Source organism: Leucopleurus acutus (genome assembly GCF_964270905.1).
Source record: "Leucopleurus acutus genome assembly, chromosome: 7".
Lineage (NCBI taxonomy): Eukaryota > Metazoa > Chordata > Mammalia > Artiodactyla > Delphinidae > Leucopleurus > Leucopleurus acutus.
Window position 1 is genome coordinate 83,947,204 of NC_139150.1, and position 25,655 is coordinate 83,972,858.

General features: G+C 37.2%; 1 protein-coding gene across 2 annotated transcripts in view; it reads left to right on the top strand.

The window, feature by feature from the left end:
• Positions 1-6,753: 6,753 nt before the first annotated feature.
• Positions 6,754-25,655, top strand: part of NAA35 (N-alpha-acetyltransferase 35, NatC auxiliary subunit) — an 87,638-nt gene continuing 68,736 nt past the window's right edge. Inside the window, exons 1-6 of one of the 2 annotated variants that reach the window (XM_082842869.1) lie at positions 6,754-6,879; positions 7,558-7,686; positions 13,040-13,073; positions 18,657-18,771; positions 19,848-19,922; positions 22,218-22,385. In XM_082842869.1, the coding sequence (XP_082698995.1) occupies positions 7,563-7,686; positions 13,040-13,073; positions 18,657-18,771; positions 19,848-19,922; positions 22,218-22,385 (516 nt within the window). In that variant the 5' untranslated portion in view covers positions 6,754-6,879; positions 7,558-7,562. The remainder of the gene's footprint in view (positions 6,880-7,557; positions 7,687-13,039; positions 13,074-18,656; positions 18,772-19,847; positions 19,923-22,217; positions 22,386-25,655) is intronic. The other variant, XM_082842868.1, reaches the window with a different exon arrangement.

Below are 25,655 nucleotides of genomic sequence, written 5' to 3' on the forward strand. Positions count from 1 at the left end.
CTGTAAGCAATGTAAAGTCATTGCTTTACGAATGAGGACACTGGAATTTAGCATGTTCAAGAAACTTGCTCGAGATCCCTTCCTCAGACTTCCTGTTAAATATGGAGGACTGGACACAGGTATCAACCTCCACAAAATGAAGATGAAAAGGCGCACACTCACAAGGACAAAAGAAATGGATGAAGAAAAAACAATGCCTTTGATGATATGAAGCAGATGGATGAGGGCACTTACATAGTGGACCCAAGAGAGTTGGATCATGAGCTAGTGATGGGGAAACCCAAGAAACCACCCATTTTGTACCACAGAAACACCTAGAATTTCTAGGAACAGATGGAACCAGCTACCTCCCAAGGTGGAGGTTAGGATGAGGCTAAAACAAGGGGAATATGTTTCAGAAGTACCAGGACCTGACATCTCCTCCCTCCCTAATGGGGAGGCTGTGACAGCCCCTCCTCAATCCCTATGGAAGACTGGAAAAGGTAAAGGAATCTCTGGCAAAGGGGGTGCTTATGAAAAAGGGAGATTAAGTGAAAATATTATAATGGATATTGATTCTCCCTCCCTCATCTCCCCGTCTTTTTCCTCCACTCCAAATGGCTACTCAGCTAGTAGATTTTTGGATCAAAACTGCTAAGTTGCACAGCTCTGGGGGAGCCTTACATACACACAATTTATGTGAAAGACACCCCTGGTGTGCAGTGCCCAGGCTTGCACAGCCACACCTGAAGGCCCTGGATCAGAAGCACCTTTGAGAAATGAGACCAGCCTAAGACACAAGACCCAAAGTTGATGCTGTCAAAGATTCACCAACTGAATGGCCCAGCCAGGTCTTCTCATAGTGAAGACAACATTTGAAAAGCCCTTCCTGGAAGCACAAACCCTTAGAGCTACTCTTTGAAACACCATGCTTCAATATGAACTTCTCGCCAACAATCACCAGACTGAAGAAATTTCTCATATGAAAGACAGAGACTGAAAAAATTAGAAAAAAATAAGGTATGGAGGGAGAAGAGAAAATTATTATTTATGTTATCAGAAGATAATGCATATGTGGAAGATAGTATTATAAGAAACATTTAGGGAACCAAAAGGACCTCTTGGAAAAGCATCTGACATTTTCTCATTATTAAATACAAAGTATGAAAATTAAAGGAACCAACTACTCATCTTATTTTTAAAATTTATTTTATTGAAGTACAGTTGCTATTGAAGTTCAATGCTGTGTTAGTTTCTGCTGTACAGCAAGGTGATTCAGTTATACATATATATATAATTTTTCATATTACTTTCCATTATGGTTTATCACAGGATATTGAACATAGTTCCCTGTGCTATATAGTAGGACCTTGTTTTTTATCCATTCCATATATAATAGTTTTCATCTGCTAATCCCACAATTCCAATCCATCCCTCCCCACCCCCCTCCCTCTTGGTAACCACAAGTCTGTTCTCTATGTCTGAGTCTGTTTCTGTTTTGTGGATAAGTTCTTTTGTGTCATATTTTAGATTCCATATATAAGTGATATCATATGATATTTGTCTTCGACTTACTTAGTATGATAATCTCTAGGTCCATCTATGTTGCTGCAAATGGCATTATTTCATTCTTTTTTATGGCTGAGTAATAGTCCATTGTGTGTATATACCACATCTCCTTTATCCATTCATCTGTCAATGGACATTTAGGTTGCTTCCATGTCTTGGCTATTGTAAATAGTGCTGCTATGAAACTTATCTTATGAAACTAGAAAAGGACTACCAACAGAGCCTGAGATGGCATTAATGAGGAAAAATAAGAAATTAATTAGTTAGAAAACGTACAAAAAGGACAAAACTTTAAAAGCTGTTTTTTTTGGGAAAAACCTACAAACAGAAAAATTATATGAGTTAAACTTCTTACTAACCTGAAAAGGAAAAAAAAATGTTCAAGATCAGAAAATCACAAAGGAGAAATAACACAGATATGAGTAAGATTTAAAAGAATCCTATGAGGGGAAAAAATACTTGTGTGTCTGAATGTTCCACAATACTTTTTATTAATGTGAAAGATATAACTCATTTGGAAGTTAAATAGAATACAAAGCAATATGTACAATGAGAATCCACTTTTAATAAACAAAACAAAATAAAAGCATATATATGCCTGAAAAATGAATGAACAGTATAAACAAAGGTCATCTTTCAGTCTGGGATTATGGGCGATTTTTATATGCTAGCTTACATGCATGAGTAATTTTTTATATTGGTTTTATAACAAGAAAAATACCCAATGGTTATGGTAGTAAAATTTTAAAAAACATTAAAGAATTTAGGTCACTGAACAGTTACTGTTTAGTGTAACATTTAAGGGAAGACAATTTTAAATTTCCCAATTTACTTTGCAGTTTCCACACCAACATGTTTTATTTTGTAGCAACATACTTGTTGCAATGTTTCATGTTACTCATATTGCTAGGACTATGGTAATAAAGAAGAATAAAGACCATTTTGTCCTTCAATGAGATGAAGCCGTTAGGGACAGATATTCGGCTACTAATTTCTTTCTTCAAGAAAACTTTTATTATGAAAAAACTAAACATACACAAAAGTAGAGAGAATAGTATAATGAACAGTTATGTCCATCAATATCTTCCATAATTATCAACAAATCTTATTCTCTCTATCCATTTACCTCCAAACCCACTGGATGATTTTGAAGCAAATACAAGGCATCAAATATTTTCACTTATAAATATTTCAGTATGCATCTCTTAAAAATATTAAGACTGATGTTTTTAAAAGATTACTACAATACCACTATACTACCTAAATTTTTAAAAATGTAATATCAAATATCCAGTCAGTCATCAGATTTGCTCAATAGAGTCAAATTGTTTACAATATTTCAATTAGCATCTAAAGTTTATCTAATTCATACTTTTTCACTGTTTCTTCTCTCATTTTCTCTTCTAATTCATTAATTTCATATTCTATCTGCAACTGGTTGATATGTCTTCTATGCTCATTTCCCATTTTGATAGAAGTTTCAATATTTATGCATTAGACAACTATTGATGGCCTTGTAAGTAACCTACCTATGTAGTTAATCTTTTTTTTTTGTAAAAAATTGACTTGATAGGTCCCAGGAAACTGCTTGAAAATCATCCATAAAAAGGAATTTTGAAAAGATTTTCTTATAAAGAAAGCAGCGTTATAAGTTATGTATGTGTGCTGTTATTAAAGGGATAATTCAGCGTTAACATCTCTTTCAGATTCAGTGAACCACTCTCCTGGTTTTTCTCCTGCTTCAGCCTTTGTTCTCAGAGTCCTGGATCCTCTTCCTCTACTTGATCTCTAAATGTTGAGGTTCCTCAGACTCAATTTTGAGCCTACTTCCCTCTTGATAGCATCTTCTTATGTGATCTCAATAATTCCCATGTTCTAAATGACATCTTTATTAATAACTCTGACTAAAAAATATTTTCAAATAGCAAATAAAAAAATAAACAAAAACTAAACAACCAAAAACAAAGTAAAAAGACAAATGACACATTGGTTTAAAAAATTTCAACTTAAATAAAAAGTGAATATATAGAGCATCTTAAAAGAAAAAGAAAATAATCAATCCCATAGACAAATGGGCTAGAGATGAGGACAGACAGATCACAGAGAAAGGTGCAAATTGTCCTTAAAAAGATAAAAAGATTTTCTACCTCACTCATGATAAGAGAATACAAATTAAAACTATACTGAGATAGCATTTTTATCACTTAGCAGTTTGGAAAAATTCCAAAAGTTTGGCCACATACTGTATTGATGAGGTTATGGAAAAGGGAGCACTCTCATACGTTGCTAATTGTGGGGAGGGGACACTTAATGGGGGGAATTTGGCGATAGCAAAATTACATGTGCATGTATTCTTAGACCCCAAATGCTGCTTACGGGAATTTATCCCAAAGATACACTGGCAATATTATGAAAAGGTATACGTACACTGCTATTCATGGTAGCACTATTTATAATGGAAAAACCCTGCAAACAACCTAAATGTCCATCAACAGAGAACTGGTTGAATAAATTATGGTGTATTCACTCAGTGAAGTGGGGTGACTATCTTTTTAGATTGTCAATCCAGGACACAGCCACATAGGAAAAAAGATGTATAATAAATATACACATATGTCTTAAACATAAATTTATGAAAAATAGATATTTGAAATTGTATATTCTGTATTTAATTTTCTGTTACTTAAATGCCGTTTTAAAAACAAAACAATAGGACTAATTAACAGTGGTGATCAGTAGTAATTGGTAGTAGGAACTATTTAATGTGTGAGAAAAATATAACTAGAAACATCATACAGAGGATACTTATACATTATCCCTTAACACAGAAGTTTACTTTAACTTTTTTATAACTCTTTATTGGATTACTGTATCTTTCCCTTCTCAGGGAAAATGGTTTCTAAAGCAGAGAGATAATTAGAAGTTGTGAAAATAAATTTGAATTTCAAATAAATTACGGTTTTAGTAAAGAAATTAAGAAAATCCTGTTTCACTTGGCTACTCTGTTCTGGTGACTTTTCTTTTTCTTTTCTTTCTAACTTTTATTTTTCAGTTATTTTGGATGCAGTCTTATTTCAAAAATTTGGTGTTTTGCTTTGTTTTTTTGTGTGCTGTATTGGTTTTTGTCACAATCTACACATAATACTGAATAACTCAGATGCAGTCAGTTCATCCTTTTCTAGATTTCTTATGGCCTCTGAAAAGATCATCAAATGCTTTTGGAGAAACAATATAAATTTCTGTTTTACTGTCATTCTTTTCTATATTCTTATCTTCAGTGTATTTAGTGAGTACCTACTATAGGCCAACCACTGCTTTTTATGGTAAGGATACAACTTTGATCAAAATAGTTAAAGCTCCTGCCCTTAGGAAACGTTATTCTATATGAGACATGAAGATGTATATTTTTCTGTTTTTAAAATCAACTTTACTGAGGTTTGATTTGCACACAGTAAAATGCACACGTTGTGTGTACTTCAATGAACTTTTACAAATGAATTCGGCCATATAACCACCACCATAATCAAGATACAGAACGTCTCCATCCCCTCAAATCACCTAGCCCTATTCCAATTAATCCTTCCTTGACACCCACCTCGTCTCCTGGCAGTCACTGTTCTGTTTTGTCATGAGAGATTAGTCTTTTTTAGAATTTCATATAAATGGAATCATAATCTTTTGCTCATACTCTGATTTCCTTTGCTCAGAATAATGTTTTATGAGATTCATATTTTTGCATGTCAAGAAGTCATCCCTGTTTGCCGAAAATTACTATTCATTATATGAATAATTACATATCATTGTATGGATATGCCACCAGATGATGAAGATTATGGTTGTTTCCAGTTTTTGATCATTAAAAATAAAGCTATAAAGAGGCAAAAACCAGAGCCGATCAGTGGAAAGTTAACTATGTGGAAACATCTGCTAAAACACGAGCTAATGTTGACAAGGTATTTTTTCATTTAACGAGGGAAATTCGAGCCAGAAAGATGGAAGACAGCAAAGAAAAGAATGGAAAAAAGAAAAGTTTAGCCAAGAGAATCAGAGAAAGACGCTGCATTTTATAATCAAAGCCCAAACTCCTTTCTTATCTTGACCATACTAATAAATATAATTTATAAGCTTTGCCATTGAAGGCTCAATTGACTGAAATTACTTTAACATTTTGGAGATCATGTATGTCTAAAAGCATGAATTGGAACTGCACTGAAAGTCAAATTCACTTAAAAAAGAAATTAATGTGGCTTCACCAAGAGAAAAAAAAAAGCTTTTGTGTGTGCACATTTTCATTCCTAAGTAAATACCTAGGAGTGTGATTGCTGGATCATGTAAATGCATGATTAATTTTATAGTAAAAGACAAACTGTTTACCAAAGTGGTTGGACCATTTTGGATTCCCATCAGGAACATATGAGATGTCCAGCTGCTCCATGTTGTCAACATTTGATACCGTCTTTTAAATTCAGGCTATCTTAATGGCTATGTAGTGATAAGCATGCGTTTCGTTTCCTACCCATACTAGTCTACTTATGTAACCCCACTTTAAAACTGATCATTAATTTCAGGAAAAATCTAAACCATGTAAAGGATCTAAAAGAAAATAACTGGCTTGATTCTGCTTATATTTTGTTTCAATTTTTCCGCATGAAATCCCCAGGCTCTCTAGGAAACATAAAACCGGTGTCAGGCAGCACCAGCTCGATGGAGCTCTCGTAACTGGGCTCTTCATGCAAGGCCCCAACAACTAACCACTGCGCGTACTTCCATCGCTTCCTCGCGCCTCCCCGGCACCTTTCTAAGAATTTCCCAGAGAACCGCGCAACGCGAAGCGGGACGGGCTCTGGGCCCTCAGGCTCCGCCCCTTACCGGCACTCACCCACTACCCAGGACAAGGCCGCAGGCTGGAGAAGGAAGGTAGCTTCCGGTCTCGCGATTGGGTCTAATCCCGCGAGAAGAGAATATAGCCGCCCCGGCCTAAGGCTGTCGGTAGCGAGGAAGGGGGTGTGGCCGGGGAGCGCGAAGTCCCAAGGCGTGAGGGAGAGGAGGCGGGGTCGCGCGCACCGGGCGTACGCATGCGCGCACGCAGCCGGTCGGGCTGGGCTGAGAGGGGAGGGGTTGGCTGCGGCGGCCCAGGCGGCGTCGTTATTTCCGCGAGCTGGGCGGTGCGTGGCAGCGCGGGTGGCCACGGGAGAAGTAGATAGGGACCGCTGTTCGGAGCCATTGAGACTTCTTCCCTCCCGTGTCAGAGAGCCGCAGAACCCCGCGCGCGTGGCGGACCCTGGGGACGCCAGGTCACCCTGCGGCCCCTGCCCTCCCGCCGCGCTTCAGGTAGGAGCTGCGGGCTTCCCCGTGCCCACTGCCCGCCGGGGCCCTGGCCTTACTCGGTGTTATCGGGGCGACGACCTGGCACCGGGCGTGCCAGTTCTCCCGCGCGACGACAGCCCTGTCCTTGCCTCCGTGCCCGTGGGCTGGGGCCGGGCCGGGCAGACCCGGGTGGGGCGGTCCCCTCCTCAGGTGCGCCCCCGCCCTGGGCCCGGCGACTGGGGCCCGGCGGTGCGCGCCCTCACGCTATGCCCCCCGGACAGGCTGTGTAGGGGTCCGGCCGGGACGGGAGAGGTTGGCCCGGCGAGCTCCGGGCAGGTGAAGGACCACCTTGACTTGTGTAGTTGCTGGGGTCTTGGGCTTCGAGAGGGGACCCTGAAGAGTGCCTTGGTTATTTGTGGCCAGTGTTGAAAATAGGAAGCTCTGGAGTTGGTTCTCTTTGGGCCAGCTGTGGGATGGTTTGTGATTTTTTTCTTCCTAAATAGGCAGAGCAGCCAGCAGTGTTAATTGACGTGGGATTTAATTGCAGTAAGGTAGGTTTTTACAGTGCGGTCCTCAAACTCAGAAGAGCTCTGCTTAAAGAGTTTAGTAAGACTTTCATCCAATACTTAAACGCGCATGGTTTGCAAATACTCTTGCCCTGAAAGCTACATTCTCTCTTTTACACCAATATTAATTTTATAGGAATAATGGTTATGAAAGCTTCTGTAGACGATGATGATTCAGGATGGGAGCTCAGTATACCAGAAAAGATGGAAAAAAGCAATACAAACTGGGTGGACATAACTCAAGATTTTGAAGAAGCTTGTCGAGGTGAGTTTGAATTTTTGAATTAGAAATTCAAAATTTGGGAAAGGGTGCAATAAAAATGTGGATTGTGATTTCTAAACTATCTCAATAAATGGAAAAAATCAACATGTGTGGTTTATCGAGTTTGTTAACCACACTTATTCATTCTCCTCTGATTTTAACTTTCATTTAAAGCCAGTTTATGTAGGTTATAGCATTAAATACAGATGTTCAGGCAGTTTCTTGGGTTAAAATTTTCTAACTTCTAAATAACAGGTTAGAGAGCACATAGCAGTAATTTCAAACTGTGGAAATACGAATTCTGTCGCCCTAAAGATGGGAGTATTATTGTATATTTGAGGTTTGAAAATAATCGAATCGTGTCATTCCCTGCTTAAGATCCTCCAGTGGCTTCCTGTTACATGTAGAATAAAATTCAAACTTCTTCCCTTTGGCCTATGTGATCTAGTGTCTGCCTCAGACTTTTTTTGTACCACTGCTTCACTAGACTCATTATGTTCGGTCATGAGATCCTTATCTCATTAAACACACTAAGGTCGTGTCCCCAGGTCTTTACATAGCTGGCTCCTTCCTGACCACTTAAATGTTACTGTTCCAGGGACTTCTCTGGTGGTCCAGCGGTTAAGACTCCGTGCTCCCAATGCAGGGGGCCCAGGTTCCATCCCTAGTGAGGGAACTAGATCCCGCATGCCGCAACTAAGACCCGATACAGCCAAATAAATAAATAAATATTAAAAAAAAAATGTTACCGTCCCAGTGAGGTCTCAACAGCCAATCTAAACAGATTTATCCCCTCATTCTCTTCTATCCAGCTCCACCTCAGTTGAATCATCTTGCTTTATTTTCTTCATAGCACTTATCTACTGTGAGAAACCATCATTTTCAATTATCTTTTATTGTTAGCCTCACCCACTGAAATATAAGCTCTGTGAGTGCAGAAATCCTGTCAATAACGCAAAACGGGAGAGGCCACGGCTGTGGGAGGCCCACATACCGCCAAAAAAAAAAAAAAAAAAGTTTGTTATTCATAGGCCACCCAATTTATGGTATTTTAGTTATAGCTGCCTGAGTGGACTAAGATTCTCAATTTAATTTTTCTTTTCTGCTGTAATGTGTTTTTTTTTTTTTTTTTTTTTTTGCGGTATGCGGGCCTCTCACTGCTGTGGCCTCTCCCGTTGCGGAGCGCAGGCTCAGTGGCCATGGCTCACGGGACCAGCCGCTCCGCGGCATGTGGGATCCTCCCAGACCGGGGCACGAACCCGTGTCCCCTGCATCGGCAGGTGGACTCTCAACCACTGCGCCACCAGGGAAGGCCCTGCTGTAATGTTTTTAATTTCTAAGATTTTTTCCCTCTGAATGTTTCTTTTTTTAATAAAAGTAGAGTGTTTTTGTTTCAGGGTTGCACTATTTTTTCTAAGATTAATAATAGTTCTTTTGAAATTTTGTTTCCCAACTTAGTGTCTTTCCTCCAACTTGCCTTTTTTAGTTTGTTTTCTTTGGTTTCTATCTTTCGTGTTAGGGGATTACTTCAGATATCTAAGAATCCTTTGTTGCCTGTTGAAGGTGGGGGGAGGCTGGCTAAAAGCCAGCTGGAAGCTCCGAATTTTTGAGCAGGACTCCTCTGCTATGAACACCAGTATCAGGTGATCTGACTTGGCTTTTGTGTTGGAGAACCTCTGGTGTCAGTTATTTAGCTCCTTCCTCTTGGAAAGATTATATTCTGTAGAGAAAAATTTATCTAATCTCCTGCTTGAGGTTGAAGATTTGACTGTTTGCCTGTGATTTAACAGTTAAGTGGGGGAAGAGGTCTGGAATTTTTACATATTCACTTAATGCCCCCTCTTTCCAGTACTGAATCCTACCCTTCAAATAACCTTCTGTCCCTGGAGATTTTTTGTTTTGCCCTTTTCAAAGAAAGCCTTCAGTATTATCCAGGGTGAGGGAGGGGTAGTTATCTTGTTCTGTAAATTAGGGCAGGGCTCTGGGCTGTCTGATGGCTTAGTTCTCTATATTTTAGCCCATCTTTATATCCTCACTTTCAGAGGTAAGTGGTAAATCGGGTTGGTTTTGGCTTTCTCCACTGCTGGTTTTATTTTTCTTGGGTTTGCTAGGAAATGACTTGTCTTTCTGTTTCCAAGTTTCCCTAATTTTGTTGTATTATTTCTGCACCAGTTTTTCCTCTTCCTATAGGTTCATAGCTTTCTTTAAAAAAAAAAAAATTTTTTTTCCTTTAATTGTTTAAATGAGATTTCAGGAGGGAGTTAAAGGTTGTTGCATGTGTTCAGTTGGCCACCTTTACCCAGGGGTAAACTTTAATTCATCTGTTTAATTATCACTGTACAATGGTACTGGATTCCAGCTATATCATAGATTCAGTAGGGTCTTCATAGCGACCCTAGCAGTGAACTTAACCATGATTTACAATGTTATGTGTAGAAATATATTCAAAGATCTGTAACACCAGTTTTCAAATTATCTTCTCATTTATAAGAGGGTAAAATGTATTTGCGTTGTCAAATAGTTACATGTTTTTCTCATCCCGTTAGATTACTTTTCTTCAGGGGAATGATCGTGTGCTTCAAGTGCTTAGCACTGCTGCAAACCCAAACTCCAGCTACAAGTTATAGTTCATTGTTCATTTCCAAGGCAAAAGGGAGGATGTCCTAAGGAACTTTAACAGAATGATCTAGTACAGGCCTTCATTTTACAGATGATAAAATCAGGGCCCAGAGTGATCGACTTGCTTCTAGGTCTGTGGAGTGTTCAGTGAAGCTATTTGGTACCCAAATCTACCCTAAGTATGTGGTAAATTATTACAGCAGTTCTCAACTTTTTGGTATCAGAACCCCATTATACTCTTAAAAATACCCTCTTATGCTTTTAAGAAGTATTGTTTATGTGTATTATATGTATATTGATATTTACGGTATTAGAATTTAAAACAAATTTTAAAAATACTTGTTCATTTGAAAATGGTAATAAACCCATTGCATGTCAACATAACATTTTTAAAATGAAAAATGTATTTTCCAAAACAAAGAACAACTTTGAAGAGTGGCATTGTTTTATACTTTTGAAAATCTCTTTGATGTTGACATAATAGAGGGCACCTGAATTCCCTATCTGCTTCTGTGTTCAGTCTGTTGCCACATGTCGTTTTGGTAGAAGTATAGGAAGTATATCAGGCCTCACCAAATATGTAGTTAAAAGATGGTGGAACCTTTTCAGGTAATTGTGGATATTCTTTGCTACTATACCAAAACTTGGCAGGTGGTAATTTCTTAAAGATTAAGATTGCAGTGTGGAATCTGAAAGCATATCAGTGGACCTTTCATGCTGTGTTACATAAAGTATATTGGTCTGTCTAGAACATTGAAGGGATCTTTTATCCATGCCTAATTTTGTAACATGCATTGCTATTTGCAAAATATTGGTTTAGTGAGTTAAGCACATTTTCCAAGTGTTGACACACTTCATTATTCAGTATTAAAAAGCACATTTGTTAATATCACCACAGTATCCTCAGGAAAGCCTTTTTAAGTATTGGGACACTGTCAAGTTCACAGTGGCAGATATATGCTTTCCAAAATTCCGATTTTTCCTTGAAAGCTCAAATTTTATCGCTGGCAATAAACCTTGTCAGTTATTTTCCTAAAGCGACAAACTCATTTATTTTCAAGCAAATGCCATATTGTCAAGTCTGAATAACTATAATTTGTCACTGTTCTTTCAAGTAAAAGTGGCGTTTCATGATAGTTGTGCAAGAGCTTTTCCTTGAGACAGTCTCTTACTTTGGTAAGCAGAGGAAGTGTTTATGTATACTTCCCATTTGTCAAATAGAATATTAAAAAGGTGTATTCAAAGATTGAAATTTAATTAGGTATATCAGGACCAGCCCTAGGATGAAGTGAGTGAGGCAATTAGGGTACAGAATTTAAGAAGGCACTACTTGAAAGTGCCTTCTTAAATTTTGCAACCTACATGCCTTACTTGCACTCTGGTCCTGGCCCTGAGATTAATAATTTTTACTGTTCCATCAAGGACTTCTTAAGTGAAAGTGCATGGAAGTGAAGAATACACTGTTTAGCTTGGGGCCACTGTCTTGATTTGTGCTGAAGATAGAGTTTTGCCCTTTCCTCTTTACACCATTGCTTTTGCATCATCATTGTAAATGTCAACACAATGAAAAAAAGTTTAGTATTATTTACAAAATGTATTAGTATTATTTTAGTATTTTAGTATTATAACAAAATGACTTTAACATCACAGGCTCCTGGGTTCTCAAACCATCTTTGAGAACCACTGTATGTTCTATTATGCTTCATTACAGTATTCTGATAAATGCTTCTCATTGATTTATCTGTTTTGGTACATGGAACTTTAAAAAATGAATGTCATTTAACTTATTAGCTAGGGAGATTAGTAATATTCTGAGAACTGCTTCTTTATGTCTTCCACAGGAGTTGACCATCAACATTTAAGCTACTTTACTTGCACATTGAAATCATCTGGGGTACTTTAAAACCACTTTATGGGTCCCACTCCTAGAATTTGATTGGTTTGGGGTGCTGATTGGACATTGGGGTTTTCAAAAGCTCCCCAGTTGATACTGATATGCAGCCAAGGTTGAGAACTGCTGCTTTATGGAGGATTAACACTCTTTTGATCAGCTGTTTATGCAAGTTTTTTCTACATTATTTAAATAAAATGTAATAAAAAATATAGTTTCAACACTGTTCCTGGGACAAAAGATTAGATTATGATGCCAAGTAGTTTAAAAACAACTTGAGAGGGCTTCCCTGGTGGCGCAGTGGTTGAGAGTCTGCCTGCTGATGCAGGGGACACGGGTTCGTGCCCCGATCCGGGAAGATCCCACATGCCTCGGAGCGGGTGGGCCCGTGAGCCATGGCCGCTGAGCCTGCGCATCCGGAGCCTGTGCTCCGCAACGGGAGAGGCCACAACAGTGAGAGGCCCGCATACCGCAAAAAAAAAAAAAAAAAAAACAACTTGAGAAATAGCATACAGTTCTGTGAAAAAGTTTACTTAGGGAGAAATGTATTAGTGGTTTTTTAAAAATGGACCTGATAATTCTGGTTGTATTATTGTTGCCTGTGATGGGTCACTTGTTAATTCTCAGAAGTTCAATTTATAGTTAGTGTTTAAATATTCACTGTGTAGAAGACATTATATTAGTAATTGAGTAAAAATAATATGACCATTTCTTAGAAAATGAAGTTTAAAGGACTGCAAGCACATTTTTCAGGTGCTAATATTTTGTTTCATTTTTTTTCTTAGAATTAACAGTTAAATATAAATATGGTATTATTCAAAAGATTTTTCTCTTTGTTTCTTTTAGAATTAAAGTTGGGAGAACTGCTTCATGATAAGCTGTAAGTATTTGTGTCCTTTGAAATAGTGTAGTGTAATATTTCCATCGATTTTGTCTCCTGTGCAATAGTATTCCTTGAAGTCTGAGTAATTTTACATTTCAAAGCTGTAAGAATAACACTAATTATATATTTTTAACCTTGGTCAGCTGTTTTGGGGCAGCTGACCTTAGTCGTGATAGGAAGTGGTTGTACCTAGTGAAACTGTGACTTATGGTCATTCCTTGAGGGTAGGTATACAGGATGTGGAATTTCTTGAGAAAAGGTATTGGTTGCATGTTGTATGTGATATGCTGGTTGATGACCAGAGGTAGGTGATTAAATGCCTAGATGAAAGGAGATTGAGAATCCCTAGAAAGGTAAATGAAAGGAAATTCTTGATTATATTTATATTCCCATAGATAGCCTCAGTTCCTATACTGCTGTGGCCAGACTCAATTTTCAAGGTTGGGAGTATGAAATTTTAAATTAGTAAGTAGACAAGATTGGACGTTTGTTAGGGGAAGTAGAAACTTGAAATTTAGTTCTTCTCAGACTTTAGTGACATCAGAATCATCAGAAGGGTTTTAAAACACAGATTTCTGGAACCCACCCCCAGAGTTCCTTATTTAGTAGGTCTAGTGTGGGGTCAGAGTTGAATTTCTCAAGTTCTCAGGTGAGATTGATGCTGCTGATCTAGGGACCACACTTTGAGAACCACTGTAGGTCATCATTTTGATGTCACAGGCAATGATAGGAAGGATATAATGAAATCAAACCATAAGCTAATGCAGGAAAGAATGTGGCTCCTGACTATGGAATAACATTTGAGAGAGGGCCGCTAGAGGGACATAGCCCTCTTCATTTCCCCGAGGTTTTAGACACTGAGCCCAGGGATCATGATTGCCAGCAGCCTACACTGGCCATCTATTAAATTTGTATCCTTTTAATCCATACCTTCTTTAACTGTCATTTTTCCCCCCCCAGCATGTACGGTGTTCTAGCCTTCTATGTCATTTACTCATCTTTATTGTTTGTTTCCTTCCACTAGAACGTAAGCCCCATGAGACAGGCAGATTTGTTTTGCTCACTCATGTATCTCAAGTGCCTAGAACAGTGCCTAGCACATAAGCAGGCACTCAGTATTTGTTGAATGTGTGGAATAGCTAACTTACTGCTACTCTGGTTTCTATAGCAATTTTACTAGTGAAGCAAATACCTTATTTTTAAAAAAAATTTTTTATTGGAGTATAACTGCTTTACATTGTTGTGTTAGTTTCTGCTGTACAATGAAGTACAATGAATCAGCTATATGTATACTTATATCCCCTCCCTCTTGAGCCTCCCTCCCACCCCCCACCCCACCTTTCTAGGTCATCACAGAGTACCGAGCTGAGCTTCCTGTGCTTTATATAGCATGTTCCTGCTAGCTGTTTTATGCATGGTAGTGTATATATGTCAATCCTAATCTCCCAATTTGTCCCACCCTTCTCTTCCCTGCCACCTGTGTCCACGTGTCCATTCTGTACATCTGTGTCTCTGTTCCTGCCTTGCAAATAGGTTCACCTGTACCATTTTTCTAGATTCCACATATATGCATTAATATACGGTATTTGTTTGTCTCTTTCTGCCTTACTTCACTCTGTATGACAGACTCTAGGTCCATCCACATCTCTACAAATGACCCAATTTCGTTCCTTTTTATGACTGAGTAATATTCCATTGTATATATGTACCACATCTTCTTTATCCATTCATCTGTTGTTGGACATTTAGGTTGTTTCCACGTCCTGGCTATTGTAAATAGTGCTGCAGTGAACATTGGGGTACATGTGTCCTTTTGAATGGTTTTCTCAGGGTATATGCCGAGTAGTGGGATTGCTGGGTCATATAGTAGACTTTATTGAGCTAGGGTTTTAATTGTGCCATTAACAACTTTTCTTTAGTTGTTTTCATATAAGTAATAAACGGATACTTTGTTTTTAACAAATTTAAACATTAGAGATGAAGCAGAACTTCTCATGACACCATCTCTCCAATACAATCTCTGTTCTTTGCTTGGAGATAGTCATTGTTATAAGTCATCAGATTGTTACATGTCCTGGACCTATAAAGATATATATTCTTATATACGTGAATGAAATCTGTAAAACTAGTTAACTGTAAGTGGGGATATATAGTACAGTATTCAGCTTTGCCATTCTTTATGTAAGGGACTTGAGCATCTGTGGAGGCTCCTGGAGCTAACCCCCTGTGGATAGCGAGGGTCGTGTATTCTGCAAATTCCCCACCCCCCACTTTCAGTATATCTTGGAGATTTTTCCATGTTAACTCCACCTTGTTCATTTTAACTGCTGCTTTTTATTTTATAAAATGACTGTACCATAATTTGTTCTATGGTATCCCTATTGATGGACATTCAGATGGCAACATATTTTGGTAACGTGGGAAAATTCAAAACATTTAATTTATACAAGCCTCTTTATACATATACATGTGCAAATGAATTTTAGAAGCCTAGAAATCAAATGACTGGATTTTAATGTATTCAGCCAAATTTTTTCCCTCACAAAAGTCTTTATCAGTTTACACTAACACCAACAGCATATGAGGGTACAAATTAAAAAAAAAGGGCTTCCCTGGTGGCGCAGTGGTTGAGAGTCCGCCTGCCGATGCAGGGGACACGGGTTCGTGCCCGGGTCCGGGAAGATACACATGCCGCGGAGCGGCTGTGCCCGTGAGCCATGGCCGCTGAGCCTGCGCGTCCGGAGCCTGTTGCTCCGCAACGGGAGAGGCCACAACAGTGAGAGGCCCGCGTACCGCAAAAAACAAGAAAAACAAAAACAAAACAAAACAAAAGTTTCCTTACTCCCCCCCACCCCTGCCAAAAACCAGCATCATTTTGTTTTGCATTACTTGATTACATTAGAATTTGAATAGCTTTTTACTTTTTTATTAATAGTTTATATTTTCTCTTCTGTTACTTATCCATTCATGTCCTTTGCCTACTTTTCTTTGGATTATTTGCCTTTTCCTATTTGTATGAGTTAGTTATATATTCTGGATATTAACTTTTTCAAAATTACCTATATTAAAAATATTTCCCCTAGGTAATTGTCAGTGTTTTAACTGACTGGTTTATTGCTACATATAAATTTTTAATATTTTACACAGTTGGAGTTACCAACTTTTTTCTTTGTGGCTTTGTAAATTATTAAAAGAGTTTTTGTTTGTTTGCTTATTTTAGGTTTAGAACTTAGATCTGCCTGGGGTTTGTTTTATTAAATTGCATAAATCAAAGATTTCACTTTTTCAGGATGGTTAGCCATTTGTCTTAATAGTATTTATTGACTAATACACTGTTTTTCCACTAATTTGAAATTCCACCTTTATCTTATGTACTTCCTACAAAAACATGGCTTTGGATTGTTTTTTCTTCATCTGTGTATGCTAGAATGCTTTTAATTATTACAGGTTTATAGTATCTTTGATATTTGGTGAATCCCTGTTCTTTTATTGAAAAGGTTCTTTTCCATTTTTGCATATTTTCTCTTTCGGCTTGACAAGCTCATTGAAAAATACCATTTGGGTTTTGATTCACAACATTGCATCAAATTTATACATGAGCGTTTTCTTCAGTATGCTCATATTGTCAGAGTATCTTAAATTGAAGCATTAAGAGGTTTGATGGATTTCAGGGAGTGTCTCCTTAAAGCTTTTTTTTTTTTAATTGAATTATAGTTGATTTACAATGTCATGTTAATTTCTGCTGTACAGCAAAATGATTGTTATACGTATGTATATATATTTTTTTTATGTATCCTTTTCCATTATGGTTCATCATAGGACATCGAATATAGTTCTCTGTGCTATACAGTAGGACCTTGTTGTTTATCTATTCTCTATATAATAGTTTACATCTGCTAACCCCATCCTCCCACTGCATCCTTCCCCCAACCCCCTCCCCCTTGACAACCACAAGTGTGTTCTCTATGTCCATGAGTCTGTTTCTGTTTATAGATAGGTTCATTTGTGTCATATTTTAGATTCCACATATAAGTGATATCATACGGTTATTGTCTTTTTCTGTCTGACTTCACTTAGTATGGTAATGTCTAGGTCCATCCATCTTGCTGCAAATGGCATTATTTCATTCTTTTTTTATGGATGAGTAGTATTCCATTTCATTTATGTACCACACCTTCTTTACCCATTCATCTGTCAGTGGACTTTTAGGCTGTTTCCATGTCTTGGCTGTTGTGTAATAGTGCTGCTGTGAACATAGGGGTACGTGTATCTTTTTGAATTAAAGTTTTGTCTGTATATGCCCAGGAGTGGGATTGCTGGATCATGTGGTAATTCTATTTTTAGTTTTCTCAGGAACCTCCATACTCTTTTCCATAGTGGCTGTACCAACTTACATTCCCACCAACAGTGCAGGAGGGTTCTGTTCTCTCCACATTGTCTCTGGCATTTGTTATTTGTAGAGTTTTTAATGATGGGCATTCTGAGCAGTGTAAGGTGGTACCTCATTGTGGTTTTGATTTGCATTTCTTTAATAATTAGAGATGTTGAGCATCTTTTCATGTGCCTGCTGGCCCTTTGTATTTCTTCTTTGGAGAAACATCTGTGTAGGTCTTCTGCCCATTTTTCAATTGGGTTGTTTTTTGTTGTTGTTGTTGAGTTGTATGAGCTGTTTATGTATTTTGGAAATTAAGCCCTTGTTGGTTGCATCATTTACAAATATTTTCTCCCATTCTGTAGGTTGTCTTTTCATTTTGTTTATGGTTTATTTTGCTGTGCAAAAGCTTCTAAGTTTGATTAGGTCCGATTTGTTTATTTTTCTTGATGTCTTACTGCTGCTGCTTTTCTGAGAGAAATGATTTAATGTAACAAGGTAGGTGCCTTTATTTTCCTCGTAATCTAATGGCTTAGACTAAGCAAAATAGTAAGTCAGTAGCTTGATGGACAGTCACTTTCTTTTAGGCTTTTCTTTTCTCATATCTCAAAGATATACTAACTAATCAGTCCACACTACATCACAACTATCTGCTTCTGTGGCTAATAAGCCACAAACACCAGACCATCAGAATTTCTGGATTTTATTTTTTTCTTATGTAATTGCCAAAACTTTGGGCATTATAGATGGTAACATGGCAGGTTTTTAGACTTTCAAGATGTAAAGAAAATGAAAAAAATCTAAAAGTTACATTTGATAATGATTATTCCAAACATAACTTTCTAAGTGTTAAATAGTTAGAGAAAATTATTTAAAGAAGGCAAAATGAAATCCATTGTAGATCAGTTGATCTCTTTTTTTTCAAAACCTTCTAACTTTTTGAAGGAAGAACTAAAACAACTTTGGTTTTAATTCTTTTCTTGCCTCATAGTACATGTAAAATAATTTGAGTGACAAGTACATGGAAGAATTTTTATGTTAAAGGAAGATTATCTAATTGAAGTAGAAGTGATAGCAAGTTGGAAAGACCAAATACATAAAATAGGGTAGTTATTTAAAGTACTGTAATAATTTTTGTACCATTGTAGGAATCTGGGTAAGCTTATTAGTTCATAAACAATTTGTAGAGTCAATTTTTTTATTTGCAGATTTGGTCTTTTTGAAGCTATGTCTGCCATTGAAATGATGGATCCCAAGATGGATGCTGGCATGATTGGAAACCAAGTTAATCGAAAAGTTCTCAATTTTGAACAATCTATCAAGGTAGTCACCATTGTGCCGTTTGTGTTTTCTTTTATTGTTTGTTATTCATATGTTAAAACATTTTGATTAATAATGGAAATTAAACTTAGTATGTTAAAGTGTAATTTTCTTAAATGTCTCTCAGGTATGTAAACAAGCGTTGGTTATCTTTTTCTTTCCATTGAAATTTTTATTGTTTAATGTCTCCATTAAAAGCTTGCTCTAAATTTGTGTCTGTGCGCACTTTTTAAGTTAATTTTTGAAAGCATTTGAGTATGTATTCACATACCTGGGTAATTGGCTTAGGGATTAAATTTTATGTATTAATATATTAAGTAAAATGCTTGTGGTAGTGAACTAGCTGTTTAACTCAATGAGAATTGATTTAGAAGTTCATTCATAGTTGCCTCAGAGTTTAATTTTTGCATATTTTGTGAAGAAAGATTTGGTAAGTAAGTGGATAGTGTTAAAAAAAATTATGAGTAGTATAGTTAATTAGTTTAAGGGAAATGTTTAAAACATTTTTTTTCTTTGTAAGTAGTTTTATTTTCTTTGTGAGTAGTTTCAGTTTATTAAAATGCTTCATACTTATTAATGTTTAAAACTAATTTGAACTGTGCTTTTAAAATGCTTGTTGGTTTGAGTCTATTTATTTATTTATTTTTTTCTGGTGGTACGTGGACCTCTCACTGTTGTGGCCTCTCCCGTCGAGGAGCACAGGCTCCAGACGCGCAGGCCCAGCGGCCATGGCTCACAGGCCCAGCTGCTCCGCGGCATGTGGGATCTTCCTGGACCGGGGCACGAACCCGTGTTCCCTGCATCAGCAGGCAGACTCTCAACCACTGAGCCACCAGGGAAGCCCTGACTCTCTTTTTTTATAAAGGCCTTTATTCTGTTTCAAATTCGAGAGGCTTTGATTTTTCATATTGAAGACCCATTAAGATACATTATTTTTAAGAATACAGAGTTAATTTGGCACCTTAGTTTTATCAGATGATGAGATAGTTTCCTTAGAATTGATATTTTAAAATATTTACTGTACATAGTAGCCATACATATTTTAAAAATTTATATGTCATATTTCTCCTTCTTTTTAGGATGGCACCATTAAAATTAAAGACCTCACCTTGCCTGAATTGATAGGGATAATGGATACATGTTTTTGCTGTTTGGTAAGAGTTAAGATAACATGTTGGTTAATTTAAAAACTGTGACTTACTTGAATTTCAGTTTGAAAGTATATACAACAACATTGAATATGAAATATATGTAATGCTTGGCCTAGTAAGATGTACATAAGATTAGTAGGCCAAGTTATGCTGTAGGAAACAGCATTTTATCTTTTCATCTGGGTGGTTTTAGGTTCTCATTTTCTGGAAGGATATTTTCTTTCCAAGGAAGATAATAATATATAGGCATTATCCAAAGTACCCTTTTTATTCTCAAGCTACCCAGGGAAACAAATCTGAAATTGGGAGGTTCCATTAATAAGCATGAAATTAAACCAAAGAGAATTTTGGATTGGCTTTGGATACGTTTTTTTCCTAATCTAAGGTATATTGAAGTAAACTGACCATTTTCTACTATGAAGAAAATTTTTTAGTGATTTATATATATATATGCTGAATAGGTTGTCTTCCCTGGATCATGTGGTTTAATTGTGGGAAAATTCTCATTTGTACAGCCGTTTTTTCTGCCCCCTTCTTTCTGACTGTCCCTTTCTTTTTTAAACTTGATATTAAATCATTGTCCTTAGAAATAATATAAAATTTCTTCATTTGTGCATCTAGTAAAATACTCATTGATTGCCAGTGTGTATGAAATACTTTTGTTATGTATTTTTTGTGTGTATTTTTCACTTAGGTCTTTTTTTTAAAAAATAAGTTTATTTATTTATTTTTGGCTGCATTGGGTCTTCGTTACTGCGTGCGGGCTTTCTCTAGTTACGGCGAGCGGGGGCTATTCTTCATTGCAGTGCGTGGTCTTCTCATTGTGGTGGCTTCTCTTGTTGCAGAACACAGGCTCTAGGCGTGTGGGCGTCAGTAGTTGTGGCATGTGTGCTCAGTAGTTGTGGCTCGCAGGCTCTAGAGGGCAGGCTCAGTAGTTGTGGCTCACGGGCTCTAGAGGGCAGGCTCAGTAGTTGTGACGCATGGGCTTAGTTGCTCCGCAGCATGTGGGATCTTCCCGGACCAGGGCTTGAACCCGTGTCCCCTGCATTGGCAGGCGGATTCTTAACCACTGTGCCACCAGGAAAGTCCCTCACTTAGGTCTTACATCAGCTCTGCGAGCTATCTGGTACCACTCTTTATCTATTTGCCTAGGGTTACTTTGCTAGTAGGGGGCATAACCAGAATCCTGATCCTGATTCTTCTTCCTCCAAAGCTGTCTGTTTCTCTCAGAGATGTTTTTATTACTCTTTAGCCATTTACTGTCCTAGTGGAATAGGATAAAAGGAGGCAAGGAGGAGAATTTTTGTCAAAGTTGAGGAACAATTCTATGAGATTCGGGGCTGTATCTAAGTTTGAACTTTAATAGGCAGATGGTTTTCAGTCTGGAAAGTCTTCTGCACACTAGTAACGCAAAATACACATCTTAATTAGAGCAGTTTTCATGTGCTTTTCTCATTTTGTAATGTAGCATTTTTTATTTTGCTCTATTGCAGAATTCTTGGACTTAGTGTAAGTTATAACTAAATAAACTTGGACAAATTATTTACACTCTCTGACTATTTCTTTATATGTAAGATGAGAAAAATACCGCCTTCCTCAAAGTGTTAGGAAAAAATGAGATAAGATATATGAAAATACCTAGCATAGTACTTAGATGTCATGATTACTCAGTTTTGGCTGCTGTTCTTCTAGCTTCTAGCACATGGCACTTGCCTCATGGTAGTCACTCAAAATAGTGTTGCCTGATTATTTTTGTGTTTTAGAAAGATCCCTCTGAGTGGGGGTACTGAAGTAGAGGTGGGAGGCAGGGAAATAGTTGCATAGTTTCTTGTAGTAATCTAGGTGAGATGTGATGCACTTGACTGGGTTAGTAATAGTTGGGATGAAAAAGAAGAGTTGAATGAGTGGCTAAGAACCGGGTTAGCTATAAAGTTGTGAATTCCTTAATTTCATAGGTTTTTATTGACTGCTTTGTAGAACTGATAGCTTTTGGATGTGATGTAAGGAGGCCCTGTAATTTCATTAATCTCCGAATATTTGCAACAATTATATAAAAGAATGCTTCCCATATCTATTACTTTAAGGTAATCATGTTTTTAATTCTTGAAACACTTTAGTTAATGAAAGTGAATTCTAACTGTACTTTGTCTTTTCTGACCTTCCTTTTAATCATCTTTTAAATCTTGTGATTAATCATATTTATTTGGGCCTGTGGCACTCTGGCCTTTGACTGTTGGATCAGACTTTTCAGACTCTGTGTATCACCTTAAACATGTGTGTTCTTTTATTTCTTTATAGATAACATGGTTAGAAGGCCATTCCTTGGCACAGACAGTATTTACGTGCCTTTACATTCATAATCCAGACTTTATAGAAGATCCTGCCATGAAAGCTTTTGCTCTGGGTATCTTGAAAATCTGTGACATTGCAAGGGAAAAAGTAAATAAAGCTGCTGTTTTTGAAGAGGTAAGATTTTGTAATACAAAAATTCCTGAAGCTCATTGACTGCCTTATTCACTGTGAAGTATTTAAATGATTGTGTGATACGTATTTTTTTGTCAACATTTATAGTTAAAAATAGTTTTTTAAAGTAATATGCTGTTGATGTTTACAAATATATTGGCTAAAACAATCCAGTTTTCTCCAAGAAAGAGAAATCTTCATCTTAATGTGTGTTCATCTTAATGTGTGTTCCTTTTGTCAGTACCCTTTATTGAATATCCGTTATGTACAGACGTACTTTATTTTGGATGTTGTGGGGATTCACAAAGAAAATAGAAGAGATAGCCTCGTCCCTCAGGTCTCTTATAAATTATAACACGGAAGTTAATCTCAGTCTTTGGATAAGAGGGAGCTAAGGAAAACAAAGTTATGAAGAATAATTTAGAATATAAACGTTTTCTTCCACTTAGTAATAAGTACCTCAGCCTGAGGAAGTGTTGTGCATTTTAGACATAGAAAGATTTTTTCTCCTTATCATAAAAAAAAGATTTCAGATACTGATATTTTAAGGGGAGATGTGATAGCATTTGAAACTATTGATAAGTAATTATTTTTGTTTAATTCTTTCCTTTGTTGAAACTGGTTTTATTTTTCACACTGTTACTGATACAGAATAAATATCTTAGGCTTCAGCAATGGTTCAGTGTAAAGCTTTTCTAAATTTATATTATGTATATGAGAATAATGAAATATATGCCTAATGTGATTTTCACATTTGAATGTGTAGCTTATGAGTTGTTTTTGAAATACTGTGTCCTTCTTATACACTTATTGGTTATTTAGCTACATATTTGAATTGATATGGATATCATGGAAAGTCTTATCCATTTGGATGGAATTTTTTAAAAGATTAGTTTGAGTTAAAAAGTGAGAAGAGTCATACAAATTATTTTAAGTACATTCTCAAAGTATACCCAAAAAGACATAAAAAATCAGTGGGACAGAAAAAGGATTTTTTTTACCAAATAGTACTGGAACAATTAGTTAGTACCCTTGAAAATTACTTCATCAGCATTTTACATCTGCCTTAGTCTATTTAGGCTGCCATGACAGCATACCATAGACTGGGTAGCTTATAAACAATAATTTATTTCCCATAGTCTGGAAGCTAAGAAGTGTAAGATCAAGGCAACAGCAGATTTGGTGCCTGGTGAGGGCCTGCTTCCTGGTTCATCTTTGCACTGTGGCCTCACATGGCAGAAGGAGGGGTGGGGAGCTCTCTGGAGTCTCTTTTATAAGAACACTAATCCCATGTATGAGGGCCCCAGCCTCATGACCTGATCACCTCCTAAAGGCTCCATCTCCCAGTACCATCACATTGAAGGTTAGGTTTCAACATATAAAATTTGATGGGACACATTCAGTCTGTTTGTTTATTGCAGTTGATTGATATGTCTTAAGTCTCGATCTATAGGTTCCCCCTCTTTTTTATTTTTTTTTAAGCCTTGTGACTTTTTGTTAAACAACTCTGTGCGTTCCTCCCAAAGGCCTCACCTCCAAATAACTATCACATTGGGCATTAGAATTTCACATATGAATTTGGGAGTTGGGGGGGACACAAACATTCAGTTTATAACAACATCAAAGTAAATTGTAGATAGAAAAAATATTTCAGGTGTAAAAAGTTATTTAAAAATCGGAAGACAGTTTACGGAAATAAAATGACCATTAAACATAAGATGCTTAACCTCACTTTAGAAATGCAAATTAAAACTGTGAGATACCATGTTCTACCTGTAACAGGCACTCACATGCTCTGTGTGTGTGTGTGTAGGATATGAATAGTCATTGTTTCCCTCTTTTTAATCTTTAAAAAAAAGTTTATTTGGAAATATTTTCCAAATAATAGCAGTTACAGTAACTGCACAAAGAACACCCAGATTCACCTGCTATTAACCTATTATCTCATTTGTTTTTTCAGTTTTTCTCTCATGCATGTATGTATATATGTATTTTTTTTCTGAATCATTGCAGAGTAAGTTGTGTACATTATGATCTTCTTCCCTGAGACACATCAGTATGCACCTTGTAAGGAAAACGGCACTCTCATACACAACTACAGCACAATTATCAACCTCAGTAAATCTATAATACCAATCCATTACCCATGTTCCATTTCTATCAGTTGACTCAGTAATGTCCTTCTTATCTTTCCCTACGGTATGGGATCCAGTCTAGGATCATGTCCTTCATTTAGCTGCATATCTCTTTAGTGTCCTTTAATCTACAACAGTTCCTTATCCTTTTGTCTCTAATGACAGTGATATTTTTGGAAAATGCAGCCCTCTCCTACTTTCCCTTTTTTAATAGAATGTTCCTCACTTGGGGTTTGTCTATTCTTTCTTCACGATTAGATTTGTATTATGCAGTACTGGCTGGCATATGATGTGAGTGATGTTGTATCCTTCTTATGGTATCACATCTGAGGCATACAGTGTCCATCTGCCCCTCAATGGTGATGTGATTTTATCACCCCATCAAAGTGTTTTCTGATTGCTATATGGTTACTTTAAAAAAATTTTTATTTTACTGAAGTATAGTTGATTTACATTGTTTTTGTTTTTGTTTTGCGGTACGTGGGCCTCTCACTGTTGTGGCCTCTCCCGTTGCGGAGCACAGGCTCCGGACGCGCAGGCCCAGCGGCCATGGCCCACGGGCCCAGCTGCTCCACGGCACGTGGGATCCTCCCAGACCGGGGCACGAACCAGTGTCCCCTGCATCGGCAGGTGGACTCTCAACCACTGCGCCACCAGGGAAGCCCAGATTTACATTGTTGTGTTAATTTCTACTGTACATCATAGTGATTCAGTTATACATACATACACATTTAGTTATACATATATACATATATACACATTCTTTTTCATATTTCTTTCCATTATGGTTTATCACAGGATATTGAATATAGTTCCTGTGCTATACAGTAGGACCTTGTTGTTTATCCATCCTATATATAATAGTTTGCATCTGCTAATCCTACACTCCCAATCCATCGCTCGCCCACCCCCTCTTCCCCTTGGCAACCACAAGTCTGTTCTCTATGTCTGTGAGTCAGTTTCTCTTTCATAGATAAGTTCATTTGTGTCATATTTTAGATTCCACATATAAGTTATACCATATGGTATTTGTCTTTCTCTTTCTGACTTACTTCACTTAGTATGATAATCTCTAGGTCCATCCATGTTGTTGCAAATGACATTATTTCATTTTTATGGCTGAGTAGTATTCAACTGT